The 13,304-nt window shown below is 43.1% G+C and overlaps 1 protein-coding gene across 1 annotated transcript in view; it reads right to left on the reverse strand.

Moving 5' to 3' along the window:
- Window positions 1-3,836: 3,836 nt before the first annotated feature.
- The window catches only part of rnf31 (ring finger protein 31), a 113,879-nt gene continuing 104,411 nt past the window's right edge, over window positions 3,837-13,304 (reverse strand). Inside the window, exon 24 of the mRNA XM_075484206.1 lies at window positions 3,837-4,558. Within this exon, the coding sequence (XP_075340321.1) occupies window positions 4,508-4,558 (51 nt within the window). The 3' untranslated portion in view covers window positions 3,837-4,507. The remainder of the gene's footprint in view (window positions 4,559-13,304) is intronic.

The following is a 13,304-nucleotide window of genomic DNA, read 5'->3' on the forward strand; positions in this document are numbered from 1 at the left end:
AGTGGCCGGGGACAGGGACGTCTGGGTCTCTCTGCTCAAGCTGCTGCCCCCGCGACCCGATCCCCGGAGAAGCGGCAGATAATGGATGGATGGATGGATGGATGAATCACTCTTATTAGTTGGTAACATCTGTAGAGCCCTGGAGTCTTGAGCAGGACTATTTTTTGGGGCCAGCATGTGGTCAGGGTAGACAGATCAAAAATGAGGAAAAAGAAAATCCCCTGCTCAGTGACTGCAAGTCCTTGATAAACAGGCTCCCTCCCTCGGGGTCTGGGAGCTGTTCTGGGGTCTTTATGCAGTGGGTGAGCTCTCTCCTGTTTGGGCTTTAGGGCAACCCACTTCCACACAAAATCCAGTCACTACAGTAGGACTGAAGAAATCAGCCAATTAGAAGATTGGAGGTTTGATCCCTCGCCTTGCCAATTACATGGGCTAACAGTACCATGCTGGCCCCCATGGGGCCCACCTTACTGAGCCTGGGTCTGATTGGTATTATTATGGTCGCAGGGCAAATCATTCTTATTGTTATCAATATTGGTGATGAATGTTGATGACAATCATTATTCTATAAAGAAATGATTAAATATAGTGATGTATTGGTAGCAGTAGTGGTTATTATTACCATTACTATAATTATTATTGACAATATCATTACATCGTATTCTTCTACAATTATTATTCCTCTATGAGAAAGATGGTATTTTACTCCTTGAATGAGCAAGAACTGCAAGTTGGGGGGGGTTCAACTTTATTGAGCCCATATCTGAGAAATTGACTTCTTACAGCAGCAGTGAGAAGGTGAGCAAAGAATACTCCCCAAATGTCTCAAGCATGAAGTGCCTCATCTGTTTCCCTGGGATGCAGGAAAATATCAAAATATGTAGAGGATTCATATTTGAAACTAAAGCTGTTAGGTAAAGATAGTAGGGACAAAATGTTTCCATGTGAATGAAAGCAGTGGATACTGTGGCTCTAAAAACATAGAAGATTTCAAACATCCCATTTAATTTGAGTCATTTAATATCTTGGCCATTTCTGAATTTGATATATATCTATCTTTATAAATTATTAGTGCGTTCTCATGTGTGTAGTGTTTTGACTGTGACAATGTTGCTGATGATCTCAGTGAGGATTTACTAATTTTTGAACAAGGTTAGAAATTATAACAATATTAATGATAATAGGTTTCTTTATAGTTTGATCTCCTGTCAATACAGTGAAAAAGATTTCAAGTATGCAGTTTGTTGTGTAATAGTTTTATACTGAGAAATCTGAATTACATGTTCTTAGCTAAAAACAACACATCCAATACTTCTGATTTGGTGAGTATCCTGCAGAGGTCTGTATATGTGTTTTGCATAACTGTAATATGTATAGTTGTGAGGTACCGTTGCATTAAAAATAGTCCTCTACATGTTGAACATTATAGAATGAGTGAGTGAGTCATTCAAACAGCATGACAGTCACTTAGTCTCAGTCCTGGGGTCCGTTTCACAAAGCAGGTTCAACAAACTCTGAGTCTATTCCTGATCTCTGAGTTGATCTACTCTGAGATAGAAAACCCTGAGTTTTCGGTTCCAGAAACGCTGATTTGAGTGAGGTTAATCAACTCTGAGTAGGTTCACCTTGAGTTTAGCGCGTGCACCACAACTTTAAAAAGCCAGCATCAATGGAGCCCCGATTCGACGAGTCACCTTGGCAACGGGGAAGAGGAGGGGCTACGTTTTTCACCAACCTCGAATTGGAAATCTTAATGCGCTCATACGGCGAGTTTCAATACGTTTTTAGAAATAAGTGCAACACGGCTGCAGCAGCAAAAGTGTAAGTTTAAATGTAGTCCTTTGCAATCACAATAATATTACAGGGAAACTGCTTGAATGGTAGCCCATTCATTTATTTCATTTAGGTGCAATCCCACAGGGGAGAAGCGCACTTGGCAGCAGTTTAAGATGAAATATAAAAACATTGTTCAAACAGGTGAGACTTCGGCATGGAGGTACCTCATGTTGATCATGTTTTACACTGTAAAATAAATATTAAGTGGCTATTTGACTGTGCAGTTATTTTATTCCCAACATAATGCTGTTTTCACACACATAAACTATGTCTTCTCATCTATATCATCCATCCATCCATTATCTATACCGCTGAATCCGTCAGTCGGGTCGCGGGGGGGCTGGAGCCTATCCCAGCGGTCAATGGGCAAGAGGCGGGGTACACCCTGGACAGGCCGCCAGTCCATCACAGGGCCACATAGAGACAAACGAGACAAACAACCATACACACTCACAGTCACTCCGAAGGACAATTTAGAGTCATCATCTATATCATGTTCTGTTAAATAATTAAGCCTATTTAAACTAACACAGACTTCTACTGAGCCGTAAAACCGGTGCTGCCCAGCACCGCCACCTCTAACGGGAGGGCAGTGGCTGAGGGAATCCCCGGAGGGAATCCACCCCCAAGACACGAGTGCCTTTATAAAATATAATAGGTCTATATATGTCTTTTTTAAGCCTATTCATACAAATATTTATTTGTCTTTTATGTCTTTTTTATCTTTTGTCCCAACACATTCTGATGGTGCCGCTCAAAAAGATAATTGTCTGTAAATGCAAAAATCTATGCGCGGTCTGATAACCATCTCCTGAGGAATATTTAATTCTCTGCGCAATAATGCTGCACCTTCATCCACGGGATCGTTGTCTAAAGGACATGTTCGTGAAAAAAGTCGCCTCCTACTGTGCCTAATTGACTTATAGAAGTAGAAGAACTCGCTCTGCTGACTGAATGAATGAGGAAATCAAATGGCGTGTGTGGCTGAAAGAGGGCGGAGACAGAAAGAAACTCGAGGTTTCTTGAATAAAACCTGGTCCCGACCAGGTTAGGTTCAGAGAGTCTGTTACTACGGTAACTGACCGTGAGGTTAAGTTACCTCTCTTTGTGAAACAGGCTAGAGTTACCCCTCTTTCTCAGGGTTGAGTTACCTCCCTTTGTGAAACGGAAAACTCAGGGTTTCCCTCATTTCAGGGTTAACCTACTCAGAGTTTTCACTAAACCTGCTACGTGAAACGGACCTCTGGTGTACAAGAGCATAGTCAGCATGCAGTTATTTCATAAACATAAGCTTTAGGTGTAGACTCTCAGATTTGATTTGATATTATTTACATCCAAATTGAAAAACTAGATTTGAGATTTTCATCTTTTTAATATGTAAAACCCTAAATTTTTTCAGGGTTAGATTAAATTGAACTGATTAATATAGCTATAAACAATGTGTTCATTTCTAAATAATTTTGTAGAACATGGAACTGACAGAAATCTTGACCCCTGTGAACATGTGCCACCATGCCTGAACATGGCACATCAACAGCAGTTTACAAAGACCACAACAAACCATAAGGTGGTGAGGTGGGTTAGCAATGAATGACCCCAAGAGCACTCACATGCCTGGAACTCCTCACCAGTCAGAGGTGATAAGAGGTGGGATGTTATCAAGAACTAAGAGAAGAAGTCCAGTTACTTTCTGTAAAAACTAATGCTGATTGTGAATAAAACCAAGCTGCCACTTGTTGGACTGTGAACTTGTTTCATACAGGCATTTATTATTGAGCTATTTTTTTTTACATTCACCCTCAGTTTAAACTCTGTTCATTTTGGCATGGTTGGTTTTACAAACTGTTCATTTGACCTATTTTCAGTGTTACATTACGATTGATTTTCCAGCCTCAAGGAGATCTTTAGATTGGTTTTAGCTGACTTGCTTTCTCACTTTCCAACGCCAAATTCCAAAATACTACTGTTTCGTGTGGAGAAAAAAAGATGACAGCAAAGCCTTGTGTATTAAATGAATGCATTTTCCTTTATTGTTTGACACATCAAACCTTTTGTGAGAGTCACCATCACATGCTCAAGTCTGCAGATATTTCATTTCGACAGTGACTCGCTAATCAAGTGAAAGCATTCGGGCAGGAGCCCCCTCTCTACTTATAGCATCACCAGAGGGTGAGCTAACGTGTCGATGCAAAAACCAAACAATACTTCTGTCACTCATTGTCACTTCAGCATGAGATATGCTACATAAATAGCTTCATTAATCTGTCAAAGTAATGTCATTCAGTCATTCAGATACTGGTTACATTAAAATAACGTTCTTCACAGCTTCCTTCAGGCATGCCTGTGAAAGTAGCCGAATTGAGAGTCACAATGCATGCGTTGTTTACCATTCGCGCGACACTGAACTGTAAATCATATGAACTTTCTCACTGTGGTCCTCACAGTCATAATTCTACCAAAACATGTCATATCACCATTGGAGTCCATATCAGTGCAAGCATGCAGTGATTGTGGAAACATACTAGAAGTGACTGGAGCTCCCAGGATGCTCTTTCAAACATGATACTGGCACAGTCAGACATATTAAACATGCATGTCTGAAAGGGGCTTAAGTTTTAAGTTAGAAGGTCAACATGACTGCAACTGCAGGAAACAGCAAGTGGGGCATTGTTTATTTTTTACGTGGCACTTTGTCACCAAGTGGTACTTCATCCATCAGTTTCTACAGAGAAAAAAAAAAACATGTTACAGTATTAAAATTAAATATTATGAATGAAATCAGAAGAATAGAAAATGTAGTGGGACTTTGTTTGGATGAATGCAAAGCATATTTGCTGTGAGGGGCAGAAAGTGTTGTAAAATCAAGATAAGGTATTAAAATCGTATTGGAACTAATATAATTAAGTTAATGTAATTCAGCAACTTATATGATCATTCAGTAACAGTCAGCAACTGGGACCACAGCAGGTACTGGAACATACAACTCATGGAGGTAATTAGTAAAGTGTAAATCCATCCATTTTCTATACCCGCTTAATCCGTCGATCGGGTTGGGGGGGCTGGAGCCTATTCCAGCGGTCATAGGGCGAGAGGCGGGGTACACCCTGGACAGGTCAGTAAAGTGTAAATTAGTTTTAAAATATTTTTTTTTTTTAAAGATAATGCAATGGACTTACAAATCTTACAAAAAAACAGTACTTTGTTTTAGAAAGGTCAAATTATCAGTCTGCAAAAAACAAATAAAAAAATGAAGGAGATTGCTGAAGCCACTAAAATTGGATTGAGAACTGTCCAACACATTGATATTATAATTAGGAAGGATTGTGGTGGACAATCGTCCTGTGAAAAGAGATAGAGGTTCTGAAGAAAATATTGAAGGATCTCGAGCAGAGCTAACTTAAATTCAATTCAATTCAATTCAATTCATTTTTATTTATATAGCGCCAAATACAACAAATATCATCTCAAGGCACTTAGATAATAAAGTCCAATTCAAGCCAATTGGAATTCAATTCATTGTAAATGTTCAGTGAAATTAATTTGAATAAAATCAATCATGAATTCATGTGAATGTTTCATAGAAAAGGTTGGTAACGTAAGGAAATCTCCACAATTTGTGAGAACTCCAGGCAGCTTTGCAAAAAAATCTGAGGCTTATTGAAATAAAAAAAAAACGGCCCATAAAGGTTGGACTTGAGCAATGAAAAAAGGTCAAGTGATGGATTTTTATCCTGTTCAAGAGTGATAGGTGCATCTGTAAGATTCAATTCAATTCAGTTTCATTTATATAGCGACAAATAACAACAAATGTAATCTCAAGGCACTTTAAAGATACAATCCAATTCAAGCCAATTAGAGTCCAATTCATTGTAATCATAATCCAATCAAATCCAATTAATCATATTCAAAATTAGTCATGCCATATAATAATGCCAAATGTACATAATGTCATATGAGAAATTAAACGGGGGGAAAAAAGAGAGCAAAGTCAGGAAAGGTGTGACATGAGTGATGGACGAAGTGCTACTCCCATCATGCCTAGTTTAACTCTGTGGGTTAGCATTATGCTAATGCATAGCTTCAGTTAGTCAGGTCTAGCTTCAGCAAGTGCCTAAAAAAATAGTTTGACAAAATATTTGAGAGGGCTGAATGACCAGGTTTGTCCATAAATAGATTGCTATTTTGCTTATCTGATGTTATGGACTTATTCCAAAATGACAATATTAAGATTCTATATGCTCAAAATGTGAAAGAGCGTTTCAGACATGACTGTTCACAACAAAGTCCAGACATTAACTCCACTGAGCAGCGTTGGGGTGTGCTGGAGAAGACTTTACACATTGGTTAATTCTTCCATCATCACTACAAGATTTTTTAAACAAATTTATATCACTCTGGGTTGCAATGGTTGTTGTGACATTGTATGACCTTTCCAATATCATAGTAAATGTGTTCTGTTGAGGGCAAAATATTACTGGGAAATATGTTCGGCCAGCCTACAGGCAACATCTAGAATCAGGCTTAGAAAAATAATCACCAAAAAGTTGCCTCCTAATTTCATATCTTGCTGGAGAATCATTTCTACACAACAAGATTTGAAATCTTTGTTAACTAGAGATACCTTTGCTTTGCGGTAAGACGTATTGCATCACTTCCTGTTACCTTGTTTTTGTTCTGTGGAATTTCTTGCTCCTCTTGGACTACTGATAATCACGTTATTACTTACACATTTTTTCATAGTTAACTCAATAGCATACTTGTTCTGTTCTAACACTCACTCCTACAGATATTTAGTCTTATATTTAGTGTGTCTGATTTATCTTAGCATGGCTACCAGTTCTCTTCCTCCATCTCCTGCTTTCACCTGCTCCGTGTGTCAGATGTTTAGTTACTCCTCTGCCTCCTTTAGCGATAATGGTACATGTAACAAATGTAGTCTTTTTGTAGTGTTGGAGGCGAGATTATCTGAATTGGAAGCTCGACTCTGCACTGTTGAAAACCACGCGATATAGAGACATGGAGACGGCGCCGCGGATGGCTGCCTCGGTACTTCGCTCTCTCGTGTTTTTTACGTTTTTGTGCATTTGTCGTGTTTTCTGTGCTCCTTCTCTGGTCACTTACTCCAGAGAAGAACTCCTAAACATTGGTATAACCACCAGCAAAGTTTTTTCTTCGGTTCTCATCGATCCGGAAAACTTAACAGAACTACTCATTGGAGGAGCAGCAGCTCTCTGTGGTCTCCGCTGGAGACGCCGGACACATAGGGGGAAGCGAGCCGGCGCACTTGTCAGATTGCGGCAGCGGGGGTTTCGCACTGCGCTCCCGTCTATTCACCTGGCCAACGTCCGCTCTCTGGCGAACAAGGTGGACGAACTGCAGCTCCTCAATACAACCAACACGGACTTCAACAGATCTGCTGCCTTGTGCTTCACCGAAACCTGGCTCGGTGAGCACATCCCGGACACTGCTCTCTACCTGCCTGGATTTCACCTGCACCGAGCGGACCGGATAACGGAGCTTACGGGGAAAACGAGGGGAGGCGGAGTCTGCTTTTACATTAACGAAGGTTGGTGTACTGATGTCACGGTCCTAAACAAATCATGCAGTCCTCAACTAGAAACACTCTTCATCAACTGTAAACCGTTCTATTCGCCGCGGGAGTTTTCCTCGTTTGTTCTGGTCGGAGTCTACATCCCTCCTCAGGCCTGTCTTACTGAGGCGTTACAACACCTGGCCGACCAGATTAATAACGTGGAGAAAAAACACCCGGACTCTCTGCTCATTGTTTTGGGGGACTTTAACAGAGCAAACCTCAGCCACGAACTGCCAAAATATAAACAGCATAGTGTGTCCCACCAGGGACACAAACACTCTGGACCACTGTTACACTGTTTATAAGAACTCATATAACTCTGTCCCCCGTGCAGCCCTGGGACTCTCTGACCACTGCATGGTTCATCTTATCCCGACCTACAGGCAGAAGCTGAAATCTGCTAAGCCTGTGGTCAAGACGGTGAGGAGATGGACCAACAACGCCAAAGTGGAATTACAAGCCTGCTTTGACTGCACTGATTGGAGTGTTTTTGAGACTGCAGCCTCAGACCTGCATGAACTGACTGATACCGTGACATCTTACATCAGCTTTTGTGAGGACATGTGTGTGCCCACCAAAACCTTCCGCACATACAGCAACAACAAACCCTGGTTCACTGCAAAACTCAGGCAACTTCGTCAGGCCAAGGAGGAGGCCTACAGAAGTGGGGACAGAGTCCTGTACAACCAGGCCAGAAACACGCTGACAATGGAGGTGAAAGCAGCCAAGAGGAGCTACGCTGAAAAGATTAAAAACAGCCTTTCAGCCAACGATCCAGCGTCAGTGTGGAGAGGCCTGCAGTCCATCACCAACTACAGGAGACCATCCCCAAACACTGCAGCGAATCATCAACTGGCTGACGAGCTGAATGTGTTCTACTGCAGGTTTGACACATTCACACCTCTCCACCTCCCCCCCCATTGACATCACCTGCCACTCTGCCACCTCTCCCCTCTGACCCCCCACCAGCACTCACGATCTGTGAAGAGGATGTTCTGTCAGTCTTTCACAGACAAAAGATCAGGAAGGCACCCGGCCCAGACGGTGTGTCACCTTCCTGCCTGAAGGTCTGCGCTGACCAACTGGCCCCCATCTTCACCCGGATCTTCAACAGATCCCTGGAGCTGTGCGAAGTCCCCTCATGCTTCAAACTCTCCACAATAATCCCGGTCCCCAAGAAACCCACCATCACAGGACTGAACGACTACAGGCCTGTTGCCCTCACATCTGTAGTCATGAAGTCCTTCGAGAGACTGGTGTTGGGGTACCTGAAGGACATTACAGACCCCCTGCTGGACCCCCTGCAGTTCGCCTACCGAGCGAACAGGTCAGCGGATGATGCCGTTAACATGGGACTGCACTACATCCTGCAACACCTCGACTCTGCAGGGACGTACGCCAGGATCCTGTTTGTCGACTTCAGTTCGGCGTTCAACACCATCGTCCCAGCCATCCTCCGCACCAAACTCACCCAGCTCACTGTGCCCTCCTCCACCTGTCAGTGGATTACAAACTTCCTGACTGTCAGGAAGCAGCAGGTGAGGCTGAGGAGCATCACATCCAGCACCCGGACCATCAGCACAGGTGCCCCCCAGGGGTGTGTACTCTCCCCACTGCTCTTCTCCCTTTACACCAACGACTGCACCTCAAGAGACCCGTCTGTTAAACTTCTGAAGTTTGCAGATGACACAACAGTCATCGGCCTCATCCGGGACGGTGATGAGTCTGCATACAGACGGGAGGTTGAACGGCTGGTCTGCTGGTGTGGTCAGAACAATCTGGAGCTGAACACGCTAAAAACAGTGGAGATGACAGTGGACTTCAGGAGAAGCCCCCCCACTCTGCCACCCATCACCATCACCAACAACGCAGTGTCTGCTGTGGAATCCTTCAGGTTTCTGGGCCCCACAATCTCTCAGGACCTGAAGTGGGAGACCAACACAGTCACTACCATCAAAAAGGCCCAGCAGAGGTTGTACTTCCTGCGGCAGCTCAGGAAGCTCAACCTACCTAAGGAGCTGCTGATCCAGTTTTACACCGCCATTGTTCAGTCTGTTCTCTGTTCATCCATCACCGTTTGGTTCGGATCAACCACCAAACAGGAAAAGAACAGACTGCAACGGACAATAAGGTCTGCAGAGAAGATTATTGGTGTCAGCCTGCCCTCCATCCAGGATCTGTACCTGTCCAGAGTCAGGAAACGGGCAGGTTACATCTCTGCAGACCCATCACACCCTGGACACAAACTGTTTAAACTCCTCCCTTCTGCAAGGCGCTACAGAACTCTGTACGCCAAAACAACAAGACACAGGAACAGTTTCTTCCCTCAGGCTGTCTCTGTGTTAAACAGCTAAAACCGGACTTCAGTGTATCATCCTTGCACCATGCACCAATTTGCACTTCTGATTTAATCTTGTTCTATGTCTATTTTTTTGTCTATTTCTTTGTAATTGTTGCACTAAAGAGAGTGAGGTGTAACCGGAGTCAAATTCCTCGTGTGTGTCCACATACCTGGCAATAAAAAGCGATTCTGATTCTGATTCTGATTCTGATTCTGATATAGAGCCAGGTCCCTTTAGCCAGTGCGGAGCCACCTAGCATAGATAGCTCCACTAGCCGCCCCCTAGCAGAACCCGAGCAGCCGGGACCACAGGCTGGCTGGGTGACTGTCAGGAAGAGGAGTCAGAGCCCTAAAGTCAAGCCCGTGGTTCACTGTCGGACTCCGTAGTTTTCTCTGGACCCCTGCCAAATCTGACCAGTGATGACATGTTTAGCTGCATGTCGTCCTACAATCGCTGGTTGTCTAGATGGCAAACATCCCAAGTTCCAAAATCTCATTTCAGGGAGATGCTTATCGAAACACCCCCCCCTCCACACACACACACACACGCACACAAATTTTCTTTAATTAATTTACGCTTAATTTATTTTGCATATTTATCTATCCTATTTATTATCAACATATTAAATTGGGGATTTTTCAAAAGGCTTAGACAGGCTGGATATAGATAGTTAGATACTGTAGCTGGCTAGTTAGATATAGCCCTACACAATTTAGTAACTAAATGTGTATTGATACTTTAAATAAGTGTTTGATACGTTTTGCTTTATTTTATAACAGTATTTAACCTACAGAAATAAAATGCAGATGATGGCGAGTTCAACTTAGCCTACCTCCACATGTTTTACAGTCATTAAGTCCGCCGTGGGCAATACTGAAGTCACTACTGCATACAGTGCACCTCGCCACGGTGTCATCATTCTTCACCTTCTCTACCGAGTTATTGTATTGCCTGCACGCTCTCACTCGCATTGAGAGAAAAAAAAAAAAACACTCCCTCGAATAGTCTAAAATCCGGGATATTTTATCCGACTCGCGGGCATCCGTGATTAACTATCAATATCAGGGAGACTCCCGGAACTTCCGGGAGACTTGGGATGTCTGAGATGGTGTCCAGCAAACAACGTGGGCTACATAGATAATTGGCAATCTTTCTGGAGAAAACCTGGTCTGATGAGGAGAGACGGCATCCATCCCACTTTGGAAGGAGCAGCTCTCATTTCTAGAAATATGGACAAATTTATTTGCCACCCTAAAACATGACAACCCAGGGTTCAGACCAGGATGCAGAGTTGTAGTCTTACACACTTCTTTTGTCTTCCAGAAACCTAGCTGCAGCAGGAGGATCATGTTAGCATCATGTTAGCATTAATGAAGCAACTCCCTCTGACTGTTTAAATGTTCACGTTCCTTGAACCACAGGCAGAGGAGGAGGAGTGGCAGCTATTTTCAGATCAGGGTTACTCATCAGTCCCAGACCCAAGATTAGTTTGAGCTCTTTTGAATCTCTGATTCTCAGTTTTTCCCAAAGTGGAAATCACAGAAACCTCTTGTGTTTGTTGTTGTGTATCGTCCACCTGGCCCTACAGAGAGACTGCACTCAAAGGTCTGAGCAAATGTTTGCTACCATTTGATGACAGGGCAACGGTCACAAATTTACAGAGTGAACTCCTCAGTCTGGCAGGACAGTGGGATAAGTTGAAGGCCTCAGTATTTGAGGAATACACAACTAAGAAAGTAAAAGAGGTTGGGTCAGAGGATGCTGAAGATGAGGTGGAGATGGTCAACACTAGGCATGGGCCGGTGTCAGATTCTGACAGTATGAGAGAGAAAGACTGTTGATGGAGTTGGAGCTTATTGATATTGAAATGTAAATAATTTTGACCAAATGTTGACCGGCACACAGTAAACTTTTTCAGAAATGGCGGTGTTGTTGTTCTGAGAGGAAGGAGCTAAACCAGAAAAGTGATTCCGGAAATGATGTTGTTAGCCGACCAATCACAACCCTCCACGAGTCTCCGTTGCCTCGACGGATACATAGGAATTTTGGCCGACGCCCGTACACGAGACGTCATATAAATAACAATAATAAAAAATAAAAAAAAACGCTCATACGGCAGGGACGGTATGGCATAAAATTTGAGTGGTTTTGAAACCGTGACTTTTTCATACCGTGGTATACCTTGAAACCGGTAACCGGCCCATGCCTAGTCAACGAAAAGTGCTCATCTTGCAAAGACTACCCATTGTGTTGCTACCGTACGCTGAGGAAGTACAACCTCCTGACAGATGCAGACCACATAATCGGCCTTGCCTACAAGTTGCTGCTTATTCTATCAGTCACACAGGTAGCATGTGAGCACAGCTTTTCAACACTTAAATTCATTAAGGACAGGCTCAGGAGCACTCTCTCTCAGCAGCACCTGGAGGCGTTTCTGCTTATGGCCACTCAGCAAAGTGTTCTGAAGATGCTGGAAAGCGAGGACATCATAGATGGTGTTGCAGAGAAAAGTGTGCTGCTGCATCAATTGCTGCTTCGGTAAGGTGATGATATTCTAAGTAACTATGAAAACTATTATATATTCATTCTAATCAAGGCCTCAGATGAAATGATGTGTCATTATCTCTTCAATAATGTTTACATGCATATTTTTTTGTCTCCCACAATCAACATATTCGTTCCACCGACATCATCATCCGCCTCTATCATCCATCTCCATCATCCACCTTCCATCATCTGCCGGCCCGGCCCCTCAGTGGGCCAGCCAGGTAGTAAATTCCCGGGCCACTTTTTTGCCCCAGTCCGCCCCTGCTGAAACATCCCATAATTAAGCTGCTATAGGCCCAGACTGCTGGGGGCCTCATCTGTCACACCTTTCCTCACTTTACTCTCTTTTTCCCCCGTTTAATTTCTCAAATGATATTATGTACATGTGACATTATTGTGGTCATTAACTCGTGTTTCCCTGTTCCAACAGGTATCCTTTGAATGGTGTTACAGTGTTTGTTGTCCCCTCTTTTCTGTCTTCTCAAACCCCAGCTGGTGGAGGCGGATGGCCACCCTTCCTGGTTCTGGTTCTGCCAGAGGTTTCTTCCTGTTCAAAGGGAGTCGTTTCTCTCCACAGTCGCCTCAGGCACGCTCAGGACGGGAGATTGGACTGAAGACAAGTTTTGTTATTATCTGTTGGTTTCCTTAGCTAGGAAATCGTTTTTGAATTGTCTCTATATGAACAAATTGGATTATTTTGAAATTAATTAACTGGATTTAATTGGATTATGATTACAATGAATTGAACTCGAATTTGCTTGAATTGGACTGTATTATTGAAGTGCCTTGAGATGACATTTGTTGTAATTTTAGCGCAATACAAAGAAGAGAAAAGGAGAATTCTGCTGGCCCTGTGATAGCCTGGCAACCTGTCCAGGGTGTACCCAGCCTCTCACACAATGGAATGGAAAATTTCTGCTGCACATTCATTTGTTTTGTGTTCCATCTGAACATTTTCAGACATTTGATGAGTTATTCTTCATCCT

The sequence above is a fragment of the Odontesthes bonariensis genome, chromosome 14, assembly GCF_027942865.1.
Source record: "Odontesthes bonariensis isolate fOdoBon6 chromosome 14, fOdoBon6.hap1, whole genome shotgun sequence".
Lineage (NCBI taxonomy): Eukaryota > Metazoa > Chordata > Actinopteri > Atheriniformes > Atherinopsidae > Odontesthes > Odontesthes bonariensis.